General features: G+C 52.0%; 2 protein-coding genes across 5 annotated transcripts; one reads left to right on the forward strand and one right to left on the reverse strand.

Moving 5' to 3' along the window:
- The first annotated feature begins 77 nt into the window (after positions 1–77).
- On the forward strand, positions 78–9,591 carry EXOSC5 (exosome component 5). Its single transcript, XM_037039007.1, has 6 exons — positions 78–293; positions 4,183–4,296; positions 5,384–5,505; positions 6,971–7,111; positions 8,130–8,219; positions 9,222–9,591. Exons 1-6 carry the CDS (start codon positions 158–160, stop codon positions 9,312–9,314), a joined length of 696 nt encoding a protein of 231 aa, XP_036894902.1. The 5' UTR covers positions 78–157; the 3' UTR covers positions 9,315–9,591.
- Positions 7,268–15,535, reverse strand: TMEM91 (transmembrane protein 91). Of its 4 annotated transcripts, XR_005065480.1 has the most exons (5): positions 15,357–15,535; positions 14,117–14,355; positions 12,233–12,379; positions 8,474–8,558; positions 7,268–7,641 (listed from the first exon to the last, which is right to left on the reverse strand). XR_005065480.1 is itself a non-coding variant. In XM_037039006.1 (4 exons), the coding sequence occupies exons 2-4, from the start codon at positions 14,324–14,326 to the stop codon at positions 8,529–8,531; spliced, it is 387 nt and encodes a 128-aa protein (XP_036894901.1). In that variant the 5' UTR covers positions 14,327–14,355; positions 15,357–15,535; the 3' UTR covers positions 8,227–8,528. The 4 variants fall into 4 exon arrangements, 3 of the variants coding, with proteins under 3 accessions (XP_036894901.1, XP_036894899.1, XP_036894898.1); XM_037039006.1 differs by lacking the exon at positions 7,268–7,641 and having other exon boundaries at positions 8,227–8,558; XM_037039004.1 differs by lacking the exons at positions 7,268–7,641; positions 8,474–8,558 and adding an exon at positions 9,636–10,063.
- Between the last annotated feature and the right edge of the window lie 4,323 nt (positions 15,536–19,858).

The raw sequence follows: 19,858 nt of genomic DNA on the forward strand, positions 1-19,858 counted from the left end.
GGAGCGGGCGGGGTCAAATTGTTAGTAAACGGGGAGCCACGTGGGACCCTGTCGAACCTGGATCCGCGCGTTGCGCCCTGGGTACGCTGTCTGTGCGCCCGCGCGCGCTGCGGTGCGGAAACGACTGAGCTCGTGGAGTTGGCGGATCGAGGAAGCAATGCAGGCTGACGCCAAATCCTGCACGGAGGATGGAACGGATTCCAGCTCTCGGGGCCCAGGCTGCAGTCTCCGGCACTTTGCTTGCGAACAGAACCTGCTCTCCCGGCCGGATGGCTCTGCCTCCTTCCTGCAAGGTGAGAAATTACCCAAGTAGATAGTGCCGCGGCCGCGTTCACCCAAGTCGTATTTATTTTAGGGAGTGGCTACGGTGTACCGGGCGAAGGTGTGCCCACCTCCTCTGATACTAGCCGGTAAATATCCCTCCCGGACTCATACAGAACTTCTTGCCCCGGTGGGTATTACTAGATACTGTAGGGTAAGTATATATCTCCCAACTAGAAGGGAAAGATACCTCCATCCTGGTAAATACTTACCAAGAGAGAGGCGCAGACCTCCCCATAAGCATCAATGCTCTGCAGTAGGGAAAATCTCACCACAGTGAATAACCCCCTTAATTAGATGCCTCCTCAGCCTCCCACAGACATACCCTGGGTCCATACATCCCAGACTGAGGCAAACCTGCCTATTTGCATAACTACCTCGAAGGCTGGCAGAGCTCTATTACCGGCTTCATTACCCCCTGCTAGGGAAGACCTTTCACCCAAATACATACTTTTCAGATTAAGGTTGATGTCCGCACTCTGGATTGAAATTTTCCCCATCCCCACCATTTAGGTAAATATCCCTGAGATTGGGATATTGCTTACTTATTGTAAATTCTAGCTAAATACCTTTCAAACTCCTTGACCCAGGTAAATATTCCTCTGGAGGTAAGCCTAAGGACCACGCTCATAGGTGCTTCAGTCCCCTCTCTAAGGGCACTACCTTCTACCCGGTTACAAACCTGCTTTCATTCATTCCTTCTCATTGAACAGGTATGTATTTCTTCTAGGCATTGGGAATACAGCAATAAAGAATTTTTTAATCCCTCACCTGACCAAGAAGACAGGCAGTAAAGCAGATAACTAAGTAAGGTGCTACAGAGCAAAGCTACAGTGTGGAAGGGGAATAGGCTGTGCCAGAGAAGGCTGCAGTCTTAAATAGGACGGTTAGGAAGGGACTCAGTGAGATGATAACATTTGAATAAAGACCTAAAGGTAAGAGAACAAACCCTGAAAATATCAGGAGAGGAAGTGTATCAAGCAGTTGCCCAGGCCATGCAGCGAGAAGGTATCTGGTATGTTTGAGGAAGTCAGGAGACCAACATGGCTGGAGTAGTGAGAGGGGGTTTTGGAGAGAGTTAAGGATGGCCCATCACATAAGGCATAGTAAATGCGATGGGAGCCATTGGAAGTTTTGCTCAGAGGAGGGATATGATCTGAATATATTTCTTTAACAGAATCTCTCTGGCTTCAGTGTTGCCTCTAGTGGGTTATGGGGGCAACAGGCAGATGAGGGTGGCTCAGACCAGTGTGGAAGCAATGGAGGTGGCGAGATTCTGGATGTATTTTGAAGGTAAAACTGACACAATTTGTAGATGGTTTGGTCTGGGGATATGAGAAGAGAGGGACAGAGCTAAGATCTTTGCCTGTTTGCAATGCCCAGTAGGCATCACAGTGGCAAATTGTACATAGAATCTGGGATTCAGAAGTGAGACCCAGTATGGACATACCGTTTTAAATCCTCTGGCTATAGATGGTATTTTAAGCTCTTGATTGAATGAAATTGCCAAGAAAACGAGTGTAGATGGGAAAGAGAACAGGTCCTAGGACTAAGGCCTGAGTCTTCTCACTTGTGAGGAGCTAGCAGAAAGACACCGAGAAGGAGCAAGACAAGAGGAAAATCGAGAGAGGGAGGTGGCCTGGAGGAGCCCAGAGATGTAAGAGCCGACCAGCTGCCTCAGTCCTTGTGAGGTTGCATCACAGGAGGATAGAGCAGACCTGTGGGTTGATAATTTGGACATATGTCACTGGTGATGCTGCCAAGAGCTGCTCCAGTGGAACAGTGGGTCACAGAGGAGAGGAGAAGGAGATAGCTCTTCGGGACCTTGGCTGTTAGAGGGTCAGATCAGTGGGGCCGGTGTTGAAGCTGGATGTGGGCCCAGAGAGGAGAGAGTTGCTCCACAGAACTGTTGGAGCTGTGTCCTCGAGAAGGTGATGGGGAGTGATTCCCGTGTTCAGGCAGGTCAGAGACAGCTCATCTGGACTAACAAGAATGACCACCCCAGTGCAGGTCTAACTCTTCCGGTGACCTCCCCGCCCCCAGGCAGGTTCTCCTGGAACACAGAGAAGCCCTCAGTTGTGCGACAGCCCCTCCTCCCAACCCCGGGAATAACAGCCCAACCAGGGGCCTTCTCAGGCCTGCCCCCAGGCTTAGCTCTTGTGCTGAACTTAGCTTTCTTAGCTCTCTTGCCTCAGGGTTCTTAGAACTTAGCAATACTGAGAAGGGTGGCTTCTTCCATGTTCTAAAACCCCAAAGCCTCAGGCCTCTGCAATGACAAGTCTTCGAGGACCCTTAAAAGCATGTTCCAGGTGCTTCTGGCCTCAGAATCTACAGTAAAATGCAGAGGCTGAGGCCCTGGCCAGTGTGGCTCAGTTGGTTGGAGCAAAAGGTGGCAGGTTCAGTTTGCAGTCAGGGCACATACCTAGGTTACAGGTTCCAATCCCAGGTCTGGACGTGCAGGATTCTCCGCATCCAAGCACATATGAGAGTTAGCGGATGGATATTTCTATCTCCTTTCCTCTCTAAAAAATAATGAAAAACTGTCCTCAGGTGAGGATTTAAAAAACAGCCCTGGCTGGTGTAGCTCAGTGGATTGAGTGCGGGCCTGCAAATCACACGATCGCGGTTCGATTCCCAGTCAGAGCACATGCCTGGGTTGCAAGCCAGTTCCCAGCAGGGGACCCATGAGAGGCAACCATACATTGACATTTCTCTCCCTCTCTCCTTCCCTTCTCCTCTAAAGGTAAATAAATAATAATATCTAAAAACAAAAACCAAAAACGCGTAGCCCCAGAACCTGCCCCACTGCCCTCCACATTTTCCATTCCACGCTGCAGTGGTTCTGATTTCAGAACCGTGCTTGGGAGCTGCACTCCAGCTCCCTTCTTCACACTGCAGGTCGCAGGCTCCCCTTCCCTCCCCGCACACAGCGCCCACTCCCGATGCCCCAACCCCTCCCTGAGTAGCTGAGTTACCGTCTCTGGAGGAGGACCTGGGCCTCAGTGTCTTTTAAAGCTTTGGGGTGATTTTAGTGTGCAGTCAGGCTTGAGAACCACTGCGGTCACTGTTTTTCACTGGAATTGAGTAGAAAATAATCCGAGCCTGCCAAGGCAGTGACGGTAAGATTTTGTCATGCCTTTGTTCCATTGACACACACACACACACACACACACACGGATCTGCAGGCGTTTTGAGGCCCGTTGCAAAATGTATTTCTTGGGGTTGTGGTCAGAAAAGTGTGGAAGCCACTGCGGGAGTCCAGTCTCCATTTTGCACGTGGTAAAACTAAAGCCCAGAGACGTGAGCAAAATCAACCAAAGGTGCATCGCCTGGAGGAGGCAGGCCGGACTAGAAGCCAGGCTTTTTTTCCTCAGGTCTTGCTTCCCCCTCTCTGGTCCATACCCTCTCTGGAAAATAACTGGGAGTCAGGACCCACACCCAGAGATACATCCCTGTCTCAGGTGTCCTGACTGCTGCAAGATTGGGAATCAAGAGTTTGAGTGAGGGAAGTGAATGGGGCTGGGGGAAGCTTTGGGACAGGTTGAGAGCAGCTGCAGTAAGAGAGAGGAAGGTTAGCTCTCAGGAAGAACTTCTTGTTAAAGTTAGTAACATTGACTAAAGTCTTTTATGTACGCAGCGTGTTCCAGGCAGTGTCGTGCATTATCTCATTTATAGTGAGGGGGGTACTGTTACTGTCCCCATTCCACAGATGAAGAAGTGAAGGGAGAGAAACAGAGCGAGTACCCCCAAAATCACTGCCAACGATTTGTGGGCCAGACTGATGCCCACACTGTTAAGTACCTCCCAGTGCGCTCCAGAGGCAGGGCACATATGGCTGAGGCCTCTATGCTCTCTCTGCAGGGGATACCTCTGTCCTGGCGGGGGTGTATGGGCCGGCCGAGGTGAAGGTCAGCAAAGAGATCTTCAACAAGGCCACACTGGAAGTGATCCTGAGGCCGAAAATCGGGCTGCCTGGTAATTGAGTCTGCAGTTGTCCCTGCTATCGAGAACCCCTGCCGGGCTCCTCCCTCACTGCTGTCCCCAGCCTGCACTGTCCCCTTGTTTCCCCTCAGCAACTTCTATCTCTTCCTCTGAGTCTCTGTTTCTTTTCTCTTTGCCTCTCTCTGTCTCTCTGAGCCTTCCCTTCCCCCTCCTCTTTCCTGGCTCCATCTCCCCTTCTTTCCATTAACATGTTTTTCCATTCTCCCTCACTCCTGGGGACCGGGCCCACTGGGTTGGGCTTGGGCAGCAGCATGGGACATGGGAACTCTGGGATTTTCCTCCCCCAGGCGGCTCCCTTGACATTGGCAGGGGTGGGGTGGGTGGTATCGGGAACCAATCTGCCTGGCAATGGCAATTTTAGCTCAGCCCTATTGAAAAGCCCATAGGCATGTGGCAGCACACAGGAGCCAAACCCATGGATCATTTCTCCTGTGGGAAATCAGGCCTGCGTTATACCCAGCCTGCTTTGTGACTTGCTCTTGCTAAAACTCCCTCACCCTGAGTTGAAGCAGAAAATGCTTACTGCGTATCTTTAACTCCCTGAAGTCTGTGCTAATTCTCGCAAGGACTAAAGTTTAACCAGACCAATTACTCTTATCGTTCGCTTGCATTCGCAACAATTTTTTCCTTGTTAATCTGTAAGAAGTAATCAATAACATCCCTTCTGTTGCTCTGTAAGAAGTAATGACCTAAAGCAAACCTAAATATAATAAATGAAAACCTTGATATATGCTATTAGAAAGCCAATAAAAGCCTGTCAAGGCAAGAGTTAGGGCGCCCTCCCCTTAAGAGAGTGGCTGTGCCGTCCCTTTCCCTCCACAGGACTCAGTAGTCCATGTGAATATGTCTCCTCTCCTCTATAACACCGAGGACAGGTGGCCGGTGGCCGCGGCAGGGTGGCAGCCAGGCCCTACCTCCTGCCCATTGGGAATCCTGTGCCATCCGCGGAGGGTCCTGCACCAACCCAGGCTGAGACTGCAGGCCCTTTCCAGAGACTGGGGTGACACGTGGGGAGGAGGAGAAAAGCCTGACCCCTTCCTTCCCACCCCTATTTCCCCAGGCGTTGCAGAGAAGAGCCGGGAGCGGCTGATCAGGAACACGTGTGAAGCAGTGGTGCTGGGGGCACTGCACCCCCGCACCTCCATCACCATCGTGCTGCAGGTCATCAGTGATGCTGGCTCTGTATCCTTTCCCTCAGGCTGCCTCCTCCAAGAAGTCCTCCAGAATCTCCTTAATTTCCCTAATTTGCTCCCTTGGTGATGGCCCTACATATCCTCTGCTAGCCAGAAGACCTCCAAACACTTGACAGGCACCAAATCAACTGAAAAAGAACAGCAAATATCTTGAGTGCTTACTGTGTGTCGAGCACTGTTCTAAGTGCCTTACACGTGCCAACTCATTAAATCTGCACAGCAAACTCAACTCACATAAGTAGTAATTGGCACAGCCAGGACTTGAACCCACACTGTTTGGTTGCAGAGCCCAAGGCCCCTGGCAGATTGATGTTCTTATGTCCCCATGTTTCAGGTGAGGAGGCTGAGGCCCAGAGAGGGGAAGTCACTTGTCCAAGGTCACATAGCTGAAGGCAGCAGAGACAAAACTCAGGCCTGTCTCACTCCAAAGCTTGTGCCACTGACCTCCACTCAGACCCTGAGGTGTTTTTGTTTTGTTTTGTTTTGTTTAAGGTTTTATTTATTTTCAGAGAAAAGGGAAGAGAGAGAGAAACATCAATTGGTTACTTCTAGTACATGCCCCAGCTGGGGACCAAACCTGCATCCTCGGCCTGTGCCCTGCCCAGGACCCAGCCAGTGATCTTTGCGGGATGATGCCCAACCAACTGAGCCACAACAGGGCTGACCTGGGGGAGCCCTGAGCTAGCAGAGTAGGGCCAACAGCTCATCCCTGAAAGACCCCGATGGTTTGGGTGACGGGTTGAGGCTGAGGACCTCTAGAAATGGGCATTTCTTAGAGGGCCTCACTGGGGCAGGCACTTCCTAGATAGGAGGAGGGATGGGCTGTTGTAGTCCCATTGCACCTGGGAAGTGAGACTCGGTAGGAGGTCACAGAGGGTGGGTGGCAGAGGTGGGATGGGTCCCACAGTTGGGCCCTTACCCTCTGTGCTAGACCTGGGCAGCCAACTGGGGTCAGGCCAGGTGTCTGGCTCGGCCCTGTGCTCACCTTCCACCGTGCCAGGGCCTCACTTCTCCCCTGGATGGCCGGCCCCCTGAGGCAGTGGTAATGCCTCCTCCCACCACCTCCCCGCCAGTCTGTCACTGGCAGCAGCTGCCAGATTCCCAGGCTCCAGGCCTGGCTCTGCCAGTACCTCCCATGTGATCTGGAGGTTTTCTTCCCCTCTCTGCCCTTGGTTTCCCTAGAGGTTCCTGGCACCTGCCAGTGTGTATCTGTTGAATATCCTGATCCCTGATTGAGCCTCAGAGAGAGTAACTCACCTGCTTAAGGTCACAAAGTCAGTTCTGAAACCCAAGGTTACATGATCCCAGAACCACTTAGAAAACATTGCTGTACTGCTTCCTGTGGTCAGTCAGTGAGGCTGCCACTGCACAGGCTGGGGGGATGGAGGAGCCCAGGACCCGTCTGCTGGCCAGCTTTGCAGTGGAAACTCTTAACTGCTCCCTGTGGCGCTCAGCTCCTGGCCTGTTGCCTCAACGCCGCCTGCATGGCGTTAGTCGATGCAGGTGTGCCCATGCAGGCCCTCTTCTGTGGGGTCACCTGTGCCCTGGACGCTGATGGGACCCTCATGCTGGACCCCACAGCCAAGCAAGAAAAGGTAGGTGTGGAGGCCACGGTAGTGAAGGGCAGTGGCAGAACCTGACCATCTCGTGTAGGCCACACTTTCCCACCACAGTTGGCTCGTACCACCCCAGTCCCAGGTGACCGGTTCTGCTCTGTTCATCAGGGCAAGTGCTGGAAACCCAACTCAAACTGCGTGAGCAAACGGGGAATTTATTGACATTCAGAACCAAACTCAGAACAGAGATCGAGCCAGGGCCTCGGACGCCTTCAGGATTTCCTTTGCATTTCTTAGTGCCTGTACTTTCCTACACTCCGGCTCCATTATCTCTGGCCAGTATCTCTTCTGAGGCTGTGATTGGCTGCTTAAGCTCTGCTTATATCTCAAGAGGCGCAGAGGCACAGGAAGAGAGAGCATTCCTCATCGGCTCAAGTTCACAGTATCCTGGGGCTGTGGTTACTCTGAGTTACTTGCCCACTCACATCCAGTCAGGAAAGCAGAAACCACTGGGGGATTTCCAACGGAGAGTTGAATGCGGGGAACTGGTTACAACAGTGTTGGAAGAGCTGAAGGAGCAAAAGGGAAAAGTCATCAGGAACCTATAGCTCCTGCCTGTGCTATTGGAGGCATTGCTGCAGTCACTTGTGGCTGCCTAGACCTGGCTTTGCCCTGGGTGCTGGTCTCCCTCCGGTCAGTCTCCCACCAGAGTACAGGTGGAACCTAACTTTAAGGGGCATCTGGAAAATGCATTTTGCCAGCTTCGTGCCTCAGGAGTACAGAGCACAGAAGCTAGGAGGCACCAGGTAAATGAGGTGTACTACGGCTCCCCCTGCAGGGCAGGAATACTGCCTGGAAGCCCAACAGAACCCTGTGGTTGGAATCCGTGTAGAATCTAGGGGAAAGGCCTGGAAAACTGGAAGGGGTGGTCCCTAGGTAGACAACCACACTGGATGCTGGGGGACTTGGCTTTGGGAAAGGCAAGTCCTTCAGGATCAGCCGACATTGTATCTGAAGGGAGAGCCCAGGTCCCCCACCTTCTATTCCTCATCCCTAGGAGGCCCGGGCAGTCCTGACCTTTGCACTCGACAGCGTGGAGCAGAAGCTACTCATGTCCACCACTAAGGGACTCTTCTCTGATGCTGAGGTACCAGCATGTGGATGTGGGGGAACCCTAGATCTGCCCTCCCCCCGACATGTCCCAACTCTGCCCTGCCCTCAGAGGTTCCAGGAGAGCCCCTCCTTGAGCCCTCTGTGAACAGGGGTTTGTGGGCTTTGTAGCCAAGAAACCTTCATGGGAATTTTAAAGGGGAAGCCTGCCCTGGCCGGTGGGGCTCAGTGGACAGCGTTGTCCTGTGGACCAAAAAGTCACAGGTTTCATTCTGGGTTAGGGTTACATACCCAGGTTGCGGGTCGGATCCCCGGTCGGGGCACATGCGAAAAGACAGCCAGCCAGTCAGTATTCCTCTTTTACGTCAATGTTCCTCTAAAAGCAATGAAAAAATGTCCTCAGGTGAGGATAAAAAAATTTTTTTAGGGAAGCCCAGTTAGGAGATAGGAAAAGAGAAGAGTTCAGGTTGAAATCAGGAGGGGGGGGGGCACCAGAAAGGGGGAATCCCTGTTCCAGGTCTGAAGAGTTCAGAAAAATTGCTGACTCAAATGGTCTCCAAGAACATTTCCAATCTGGACCTCCCAAGAATCTAGTGACACGTGGCAGTTAAGATTTGGGGTCTCAGATTCTGTGGCTCCTAACGTCATCTGGAGTCACAGGGCCCGTGGCTCTAAAATTCCAGGATATCTCCAATTTTGTGAGCTCTGAAGTTCCCAGAGCTCAGGTCTATTCCACCTGTCAGGATGCCTGATCCTGTTGGTTTGAGGACCTGGAGTTGATGGAAGCTGGTCCCTGCATCCCTCACCTTTTCTTTTTTTCCTTCTCATCCCCTCTAAGAGGCCCTGAAGTGGGGAAGGAGATGCATTTGGAATAATCCCTTCCCCGTCTGTCTCACCTGGAGGATGGCAGGGGGTGGGTGGGGGGGTTGCCCAGGTGAAAAGGGAGGTGGTAGGTTTGGGGGCCCTAAAAACCAGGTGAGCCCACTGGCCTTGCAGCGGTGCAGGGATGGGCCTGCACTGACCAGTCTCTCCCACGCAGCTCCAGCAGTGCCTGGCTGCAGCCCAAGCTGCCTCGCAGCACGTCTTCCGCTTCTACCGGGAATCGCTGCACAGGCGGTACTCCAAGAGCTGAGGCAAGCTGGGGCAGGGCGCCCCTCCCACTGCCGCCACCCACCACTACCTCCAGCGCAAAATAAACCAGCCGCCCAGCCTCGCCTCTCTGCCCTCATGTGCCCGGAGAGCTCGTGGGCCTGTAGCTGCAGGGCCACCTGAAGAATGCTCCCAACTGCAGCCCCTGGGGTTCGGGGTGAGGGGACATGGATACCCCACACCCACCAGGAAAACATTACTAGGATGGCACATTTATTGAATGAATTCATTTCGTCTAATAAATGTCTGTTGAGCACCTACTTGTGCGGTCCCTGCTAGGGAAGAGGGTTTTGAGCACCTTTGTTTGGGGAAGGCAAGTTTAGTCCATCAGTCAGGGACGCCTTCACCGAGAGGGAGACACCCGAGGGAAGCCAGGAGGAGGCCAGGGAGTGAGCTCACAGACATATGGGGGACAAGCCCCAGAAAGAGACCTGTTGAGGACCAGCAGGGTGGTCAGCATGGCTGGAGCTCTGCCTGTGAAGGCAGGAGAAAGATGGTCAGGGCAAGGATGGGGGCTCAGGGGCTGCTGTCTGAACCTGACGACCCAGTGAGGTGGGGCTGTTAACTGTAGTCCACATTTTTTGAGATGAGAAAACAAGGTCAGAGGCCACTAAGCTGTCAGAGGTCCCCAGCTAGTCAGCAATGCAGCGTGTGTCCCACTTAGCCCAGTTCAGGCCCTCGCAGTTTGGGCAAACCAGGGAGAGGCCAGCACATTGGACTGCGGTTCGCCATCTGCACACAGAAGTTGGTTTTCAGGGCTGGTAGCACCTCCTAGGGGCCATTTTTGCCATTTGGTTGCTACTCCACCCTTTTTTGTGTAATGGGCAGATACCAAGAATGTGTGAGCATCAGCAAGGATTAACCCACTTCTGAGCCACATGGTTGCGGGTTCCAGCAGCCGGTGGTGTTTTGTCGGGGGAGGGGGGGGCGACGGGCCAATGCCATGTGCTTCACGTGCCTGAACTAGCTTGCCAAATTCCCGTGGCTGCCCCTCTGGGCGGTGTCATTTTCATCCCAGGAAATGAAAGGAAATGCATGAATATCTTTAGCTTGCAATTGCGCTCCATGGAGTACCAAATGGGGAAGGGTGTTCAGGAAGACCCACTGGGATGACATTCAACGGAGTGAGAAAACCAAACCGTCACCCCATTACTGGGTAATGCTGAGCCCCATTTAGTGAGCACATTGGCCCGTCTGCTAGCACCGCTTTTAGTGAACACTCCTTTCCACCAGCACCTTGCTGCGACCTAAAGGCTCCGTCCGTGCATGCCCCCAGCCCCTCACCGGCAGGCTGTATGACTCGTTTGGGGCTGCCCTTGAGGGCTGCTGAGGTGGTCTTAGTTGGCTAGGGCCAGTTTCTGTCCCCACAAGGGGGAGCCTGCGTGGAATGAAGCCAAAAGGAAAGGAGGTTGGAGAGATGGGGCCAGACCATTTCTCTTGAGCCCCCAAATCCTGCTGTACCTCAGCTTTCTCCTGTGTGTGTGTGTGTGTGTGTGTGTGTGTGTGTGTGTGTGTGTGTGTGGTGATCGGAGTTGAGTTTCTCCTACTTGCTATACAAAGAGCTCAGAAGATTTCCTTTTACATGTGTGACCCATTTCCCAGGTGGGGAAAAATGAGTCCCACTTTGCAACTGAGAAAAAGGGAGGCTCAAAGAATATGGCCTTGGACGCCCTGGCTGGTGTAGCTCAGTGGATTGAGCGCAGGCCTGCGAACCACACGATCGTGGTTCGATTCCCAGTCAGGGCACATGCCTGGGTTGCAGGCCAGTTCCCAGCAGAGGACTCACCAGAGGCAGCCATACATTGATATTTCTCCTCTCCTTCTCTTCCCCTCTAAAGATAAATAAATTAAAAAATAAAAAAAAAAAAGATGGCCTTGGGCCAAGGTCATAGAGCTGCCACGTGGAGGAGTAAGTCCTTGGCACCCAGCTCTATAATTCTCTGCTGACCACCCTCAGTTGTGAAGAGATCATTCTGGAACTGGGAAACCCCCCACCCCTCAGGTTCCCCCCTTCTCCAGCTCTGAGGTGTCTGGGATAGCCTGCCAGGTGCCCCCAGCCCCACCTGCCCCCACAGACTGACACAGATCTGACTACAAGAGTGTCCGGTGTTTAATCTCATGGTGTAGCAGCCGGGAAGGGTAGAGGGCTGTACGGTTGGGTCCCACTGCTGGATGCCGACGCCACCCCATCCACCTGGGTTCTCCACTTTGCCTGCACACGCTCTGGACCACCAGCCTCTGGTTCACAGTGAGGGCCACAGGGGCAGCTAGGGCGGGTCTCGGGAGGCCAAGTAGGCAGCCAGGGTCACCAGGGCTGCTGTGTATGTGCACACACCCAGCCCGATGGCCAGAACCCCCAGCAGGAAGGTGCGGCGGGAGGCGGCCCCTGCGCCCTGGACGTCCCCCTTGGCCCAAGCCTTGTTGGTCTGTGGAGGTGTTGGGCATCCGTGAGTCAGGCATCCATCCCTTCCACCCGCCCTGCTTCCTGAAGCCCCAGCTCCATCCCCACAGGACACACCCATGCATTCATTCCTACATCCCCCCAGACGGGGAGCATCTCCTGGGCACTGGGGGTACCGGGTGACTAGTAAGGGGTTAGTGTCTGCCACCCTCTGTTCTAACTCATTTGATCCACACAGTGACCACGAGGCACAGAGAATGGTCACTTCTCTGGCTTGCTCACAGAGAGTGGCAGGCCTTGGATTTAAGTTCGGGTTTTTAACCACCGCCTGGCAGCTTTCTGTGTAACAAGCCTCACTTTACCCCTGAATGTTTCCATGTGGATCCTCTCCAGGTCTTCCCCTAGCCCCAGGCAGAGCTGCTCTGTTTTGTTTTCTTGTACCTTGAGTGCATTTTTCTCTTTTGCCTCCAGTCCCCTCCCAGCCCCACACACGGACTGACCTTTTGGGCCAGGCAGAAGGCCGCAATGCCCACAGGCCAGAAACAGCACAGCACGGAGAAAACAGCCAAGCCCAGGTGGTCATGGGGTAGGAGCGGGGAGAGAAGGCTGTCCCTGTCCCAGTCCGAGTCGCTGTCACTTGACGCATCCTAGAAGCAGGAGAGAACCTGGGTGAGCAGCTCCCACCTCCTCTGCCCCAGGGCTGTGCTCTGCACAGCCCCCTAAGACCGACACCAGGGCTGCCCCAGAAACACCAAGGCAGAAAATGTTTCAGGAGACAGGCTCTTGACTTTCCTGTATCTTTGAGCCCTTTGAGGGAAGCTGTGAAGCTGGTCTCCAGAGAAGAGCCCCGCCCACCCCCAAGGCTCGGAGTTCCGTGCCCCTGGGGTGGAGACAGACACCAGTAAGGGCAGGAGCCTGCAAAAACATGGAGATTCGGAGAAACAACTCTGGTGGCCTAAGTTACTCGGACAAACCTGTCTCCTAAAACTACTGATTCTACATTTTTTAAAAAATTGTTTTAATCTTGCATCACACAGCTCATAAGAGTAAGGAGTCACTGTAAGGCCGAAACTGAAATGAAAAAGGTAACAGGTCAAATGAACACAGAAGGCCTCTTTTGCCCTTCCTGGGAAGGTACATGCCAATCCCAGAAAAAGGAACCTTTCAATCAGACCTTGAAATGAAAAATGACCTGCCAATGCCCGCAGGCAGCTCTCAGAAGTAAAGCAAGTCCTCTCTGGAGGATGGTACCTTCATTCTAGACCTCAAAATAATTTTTCAAATATGATGACCAGCATGCAGTCAAAGATAACCAGGAACAGAAGGAGCTGCGAATGAGAATGAGCAGAAATAATTAGACCTTCAAAATCTTCAAACAATGGAAGTATCGAGCACATACAATGTCGGCGTGATGCCTGTTGAGGACAATGTGGCCGATTTTTCCAAAAATGACTCCGACCATCTCTCCTATCCCATATACTCTTCTTGGGGTGACAACCTTTTCCCATCAAAGGTGACTTTTGGGTACCGGTTCCTGGAATCTGGAGAGGCTGTGACTCACTCATAATTGATGGAATGTAGTGGAAGTAATGTTACGTGACTCCCTACTCAGAAAAGGTGAGGCGGCTCCCGCTTTGCTGAGACACTCATGCTGGAGACCGAGGGCACGTGAGTCCAACTGCCCTCCAGCTGCCCCCGTGCTGGAGGGAAGCCCAAACCAGCCCACGTGGGGAGACGTGTGGAAACCCCAAGACTACATGAAGAGAGAGAGATACCAGCCAGCCCCCAGCTGCTTCAGCGCCCTGACTGCTCCAGATCTCGGCCGCTGGCTCCACCGCAACCTTATGAAAAACACGGAGGCAGAACCACTCAACGGAATGCTTCCCAAATTCCTGACCCAAAGAAACCATGAGTGCTAACAGTGACTGCTGTTGTTTTAAACTACGAAGTTTTGCAGCGATTTCTTATACCGCAATAGGAACTGGAAAACCATGTTTACGAAATAAAAGACATGGAATAAGAAATGACAAAAGTGACAGTTTTCAAAAAAGAGACCAGGGCAGACAGAGGCCACAGGTGAGGTGGCTCTGGAGAGAGATGGACAGATAGGAAGCAGGGGTCAGAAATCAGAGGAAAGCCAGACAGCCAAAGGTTAGGGAACAAAGATGAGAGGCAAATAAGAGAAAAAGCTATGGAATCCAGGGGCGAGGGAGAATAGGATAAACAACAGCCGGAGATGTAGGAAACCCACTCTCTCTGCCCAGAAGTGAAACCCCAGGCCAAAGGCAGTACCTCAGCTGCCAGCCAGCCCATCAAATGTTGACCGTGGCTGGAATCTCCCCCAGCCCCCTCCCCGTGCTCCCTCTAAGGCCTGTTTCTCCTACCTCAAGGTCAGGGTGCCCTGGCTGCCCCAGACCAGTGCTCACAGAGGGAAGAGGTGGTGGCAGAAACTGCCAACCCCCTAGGGACTCTGCAAAAGCGGTCTCTCCAAAGAGGGGATCCGGCTCAGGCTCTCCGGGCTTCTGGACAGGGCAGGTGGAGCCTACCCCTGCCAGCAGAGGCTGCTGAAGTTCTGGAAGACTGGGGCTGTCCATGGCTGGGGAGGGGTTCCCCGAGGTGCTTCCTTGGGTAGGGGAAAGAAAAGGACAAGTTGTGAAAGTCTCGCCTTCATCCTTCCCCTGACTCCTGTCTCTAGCGAGACTCCAGGCAGAGACTTGATAGGTCGACAACCCTCAGACCCCCTTTACGGAGGGTAAAACTGAGGCCCAGAGAGTAAAAGAGGCTGGCCCAAGTTGTAATGAGAATTCAGGGGCCTGGACATTAAACTCTGGGCCTCTCTGCCCTCAGCCAAAAACCACATAACTGTGGCACACTGATTCCAAACCATGTCTTACCCATTTACTTGCCCAAGTGAACTACACAGTCATCCTGGCTTCACTCACCATCCCTCTCCCTCACACCCCTCCCCGGGGGCACTTTGCATTTTACTCTGGGTCACACCCCCTGTGCCCCCCAAGCCTACACACTCAATTCCCAAGTCCCTGGCCTCACGTACCATCCAGGCAAGCCCAACCCCCCACCTCCATCTACAGGAATTCATCTCCCAAGGGGCTCCTCGCATACTTAGCCCCAGCAACGGCTTCCAGAAAACACCCTCTGGAGCCCCAAACCTTCTTACACACTCATCCTATGTGACTCCTTGCACACTCGTAATCTCTCCAGAAGAAATCCCCCCATATGTTAACATACACACAAGTATCCAACACTCTCCCCTGTTCCCACCACTTCCCTTGCACACCTGCCCGCACCCCTGCCTGCTCCATCCACATCCGTAACCCCCCACACAGCCTCTCGAGTTCCCACCAGCTCCCCAGGCACCTCCTGTGTGACTAGAATCCGCCTAAGCTCACCTACCCCACAACACCCCCTACTCACCACACACTCGCACATACTCAACAAAGACCCTTCTCCTCGCCCCACGGCCCCCTTGGGGGTCCTCCTAAGCCTCCTCCTCTCACTCCACACCTGGTTTAAGCCGACTTCCTCGCCAAGGGTTTGCCTCTCCACCCCCAATGCTAGGACCCGGGGAAGGGGAGGTGTCCCTTAACTGCGCCTCTCACTCACCGTTCAGGGCCAGATGCTCGGACCTCCTGGGCCCCTGAACCGACACCTGCCCCGACTCTACCGGTCGGGTATGCGGACGTCAGTAAGCCCCACGCTGCCCGGGTAGAGCTTGGAGTTGCGGGGTCTGCAAGTCCCACTCAGCTGCTGTCTCCTGCCCGGGTCCGCAGCGCACGGGGGCGGGGCGGCAACCTCCGGGCTCCGCCCTCGGCGGCGGCGGGAAGGGGGCCTTGAAGGTCGACGTCAGCGCAGGAGGCGGCAGCTGGCGGGGTCGACAGGACGGGGAAGTATGAGCCCCGGGGCCCACGCCCCACCGCTTCGGGGCAGAGGAGAGGAGCCTGGATCTTCCAGGGTGTTCCTGACTTGGCCTTGCCTTTCCCCACCTCCACCACCCCCTGCTCAATGATAACAGCTACCCAAACCAACTGTAGGCACAGAACACAGATGCACATGTATGTATCCTCAGAACGACCTAAGAGGCACTCTCATTTATTGTCCTGTTGTACACAGGAGGAAACCGGCACAGAGAGCTTCCAGGTCACAGAGTGCAGACATCATCGCATTGATTCCTCTCAGTAAGTAGCTCTATTTCCATCCCCATTTTGCAGATCAAAAAACTGAGGCTCAGAGATGTGTGCTCCCATTGGCCTGGCAGCTTGTAACCCAGAGCTGTATTCCTTGCTGGTCAAGGTAAGGGGAGGAAGCAGAGACCAAAGGTGGGGTGGGGGCTTCTGAGGAAAGGGGCTGAGCTGGGAGTGAGCTGGGGATGAGGCGGTGTGATGGTTATCAGACAGTACAGGTGGTGGTTGAGTCAGCATTTGGATCCACAGGGACCTGAGTTTCTTTCCAGGTTCTTCACAGCACTGGCTGTGTGACCTCTGGAAAATAGAATCACTTCTCTGAACACCACTTTCTTCATCTGTAAAATGATGTAAAGATTCCCTGTCTCTTAGAGGCAATAATACACATAAATCACTAACCACAAATTAGGTGAGATAAAAATGTCCAACATTTACCCAAAACCTGGCAAGGTAAGCACTGGAAACATGTTTGTGTGTATGGATATTATTATTTATATCCATCTCCATCAGTCTGACTAGGGAACTTGCTTTATACTGCCTACCTCCACCGCCTTCAGGGAGTCCACCAGGCTTGCACTGGCTTCCCCTTCCCAGAAGCCCTCCATTTCACCAGTGCCAGTCAGACAAACTGGAGGCTTCCCCTGCCTGACGTGGGGCCAGCCAGAGTTCCCTCGCTCCAGGGCTCCGGGGCTCTTTGCCAAGAGTCCAGACACTGGAACTGGCACCGGCCCCACTCCCAGGGGGAACACTTGAATAAGCCAGAGTTTCTGGCAAACGACAGACAGGCAGGGAAATCCACGGGAGGGTAGATGAGAGGGAAGAGGGAGCAGGACTGTTTTATCTGGGAGAGATACCCTATTATTCTATCTCCTTAACCCCTCTGGTTTTCCACCTCATTTATTACTGTGAAACATATCACAGTAGTCCCTTATCCACAGGGGACACGTTCCAAGACCTAGGATGGCCTAGGGGGAGGAGGGTGGGTGCCTGAGACTATGAGCAATACCAAAACCTACATCTACAGGGTTTCTTCCGATGTGGACATACCTACCTATTATAAGGTTTCATTTTTAAAATTAAGCAAAGTAAGAGACTCACAGCAACAACTAATAAGAAAATAGAACGCATGACAGTATGCTGTCATTGAAGTTACGTGAATGTAGCTCTCAAAACATCTTGTGCAGAGCTCATCCCCGTGATGACGTGAGACGGTGCAACGCCTGCGTGATGAGGTGAAGGGAGGTCAACGGCGAAGGCGTTGTGACTCAGCGTCAGGCTGCTATTGACCCTCTGAGGAGAAGGGTCCTGTGGACACTAGCACTTCAATGTGTGACGATCGAGCTGATGAGAGAGAGGCCTACTGAGTGGCCAATGGGAGGGCAGGGTCCACAGCGTGGACAGGCTGGACAAAGGGATGATTCACATCCTGGGTGGCACGGAGCCGGAAGAAGTGAGATTTCATGGCCGTTCAAAACGGCGCGCAATTTAAAACGTAGGAATTGTCTCTTTCTGGAATTTTCCACTTAATATTTTCAGACAGTGATTGACCTTAAGTAACTGAAACAGCGGAAAGCAAAACCAGGGATGGGAGGTGGAGGGTACTGTATGTTTCTGTTGTTTGTAGTTTGAATCTCCCCACATCATTGTCAGCTCCAGCAGGCCTGAAGTTTGATCGATTTTGTTTACCGCTGTGCCTCAGGGCCTGGAACGGTGCCTGGCACACAGCAGGCCTTCGTACATGTTTGTGGGATTGGTGCACGAATTCCCACCAGCCTCACTGACTCTCTACACTCTGTGGGTCAATCCCTCGTCCCCCTAGGCCACTCACACCATCTATTCAGTTCCATTTAGATGTCTCTGGCCACCGTCAGCCTTGTACGTCACCCAACCCCATCCCTTTCACAAGATGACGAGAGACTCAGGCCTCTTAGGGTTTGCAGTGATCCTAGAATATTAAACATGAGATTCCACCCAGAATCATCAATGGAGGCTTAAACCATTGATGAAAGTTCAATGAGAAACAGGACATGTGTCTAGTCTCCAAGTATCTCCCCACAGCTTACTTATTTATTACAAAGGGAAAATACTGTGTTAGTGCAGAATACGGGCAGATATCACCTTAACCAGGTGATACGGGCAGGTTAAACAGGGCAGAGTGATCGGATCCGATGTGCCACTCGAAGACCTAGAAAAGTAGAACAACAACATGCCTCCATTCTGTCAGTTTGATTTCATTGTACTGGGCACCTTGGCAGGCATTATGGACCGTGATGAAGCAAGAGGAAAAACAGGAGGGAAAATCTGGGATTCTTTTCCTAGGGATGTAATACGTACATGCAAAATTTAAAAAATTTTTATTTTATTTATTTATTTTTAGAGAGAGTAGAAGGGGGGGGCAGAAAGAGAGGGAGAGAAACATCAGTCATACATCCCGTATTGGCTAACTGGCCTGCAACACAGACATGTGCCCTGACTGGGAATCGAACCGGCGACCCTTGGGTTCTCAGGCCCGCACTCAATGCATTGAGCTACCTCAGCATGGGCTGTACATGCAAATTTTAAAAAGTATATTAACCAATGCCACTCCAAGACATTTAATAAAAAAGTAAAATAAAGAGCTTGATTAAGGCTGTAAAAACATGTCAATGTAATAAAAAAAATCTAAAACCTGGCAGGCCCGTTCTAGATTCAACGTGACTTAGGAAATGTGACAACTAAGAACAAAGTTTGATCCTGGATGGAGGGCAGATAGTGGTAAAATATGTTATTGGAACAATGGGGGAATTTGAACATAAACTGAATTAGATAACAGTTTTGTATCAATGTTACATTGGTACAGTAGAAAATATTAAATTGGCATTATGATTATATAGGAGAATTTCCCACCCCCACCTTGCTCTTAGGACAACTTGACTTCCGAAAATAAAGTTTCCCGGGCTGGTGTGGCTCACTGTTTGAGTGCCGGCCTGTGAACCCAAGGGTCGCCAGTTCAATTCCCAGTCAGGGCACATGCCTGGGTTGCAGGCCAGTTCCCAGCAGGGGACGCACGAGAGGCAACCATACATTGATGTTTCTCTCCCTCTCTCCTTCCCCTCTAAAGATAAATAAATAAATAAAATCTTTAAAAATATTTTTTTAATTTAATCCAGCTCTTCATTTATGATATGTGTACTTTTCTGTACATATATTACACTCCAAAACAGTTACTTTTTTAAAAAAAAGAATGAGCCCTGGCTGGTGTGGCTCAGTGGATTGAGCACAGGCCTGCGAACCAGAGGATCGCGGTTCGATTCCCAGTCAGGGCACGTGCCTGGGTTGCGGGCCAGTTCCCAGCAGGGGACGCGTGAGGGGCGGCCATGCAGTGATATTTCTCTCCCTCTCTCCTTCCCTTCCCCTCTGAAGATAAATAAATAAAATCTTTTTTTAAAAAAAAGAATGAGTTAGATATTTACACATAGACATGAATTCCCCTGATGTATCACGGAGTGAAAAAAGCAAACTGTAAAACAAGATATACACTCACTATGGAAGACAGTCTGGCAGTTCCTCAAAACATTAAAAATAGAATAAACATATGACCCAGCAATTCCACTTCTGGGTATGAGCCCAAAGAACTGAAAGCAGGGCCTTGAAGAGATACTTGTTCATCCATGTTCATAGCAGCTTTGCTCGCAACAGCCGAAGGGTGAAAGTAACCCAACTGCTCACCGACAGGTGAATGGACAAAGTGGGGCACATACACGGGAGTATTACTCAGCCTTGAAAAGGCAGGGAAATCTGATATGCATGATCACATGGATGATTCCTGAAATGTAATGCTAAATAAAATAAGCAGCAATAAAAGGACAAAAACTAAGTGATTCTATGCATATGAGGTACTTAGAGTAAACCAGTTCATAGAGACAGAAAGTAGAATGGTGGTTA

The sequence above is a fragment of the Sturnira hondurensis genome, unplaced genomic scaffold, assembly GCF_014824575.4.
Source record: "Sturnira hondurensis isolate 20B ecotype Veracruz unplaced genomic scaffold, ASM1482457v3 Scaffold0024912, whole genome shotgun sequence".
Taxonomy (NCBI): domain Eukaryota; kingdom Metazoa; phylum Chordata; class Mammalia; order Chiroptera; family Phyllostomidae; genus Sturnira; species Sturnira hondurensis.

Bases quoted from the DNA above. Each gene is read 5' to 3' on its own strand.
- TMEM91 (XM_037039003.1), bottom strand. From the start codon at position 14,326: ATGGACAGCCCCAGTCTTCCAGAACTTCAGCAGCCTCTGCTGGCAGGG. The intron at 12,380-14,116 runs GTAGGAGAAACA...TCCTGCTTCTAG, and splicing joins CAGGGCACCCTGACCTTGAG to GATGCGTCAAGTGACAGCGA. The intron at 11,758-12,232 runs GTCAGTCCGTGT...ACACCTCCACAG, and splicing joins CCTTCTGCCTGGCCCAAAAG to ACCAACAAGGCTTGGGCCAA.
- EXOSC5 (XM_037039007.1), top strand. From the start codon at position 158: ATGCAGGCTGACGCCAAATCCTGCACGGAGGATGGAACGGATTCCAGC. The intron at 5,506-6,970 runs GTATCCTTTCCC...TGTGGCGCTCAG, and splicing joins TCATCAGTGATGCTGGCTCT to CTCCTGGCCTGTTGCCTCAA. The intron at 7,112-8,129 runs GTAGGTGTGGAG...CCTCATCCCTAG, and splicing joins CCACAGCCAAGCAAGAAAAG to GAGGCCCGGGCAGTCCTGAC.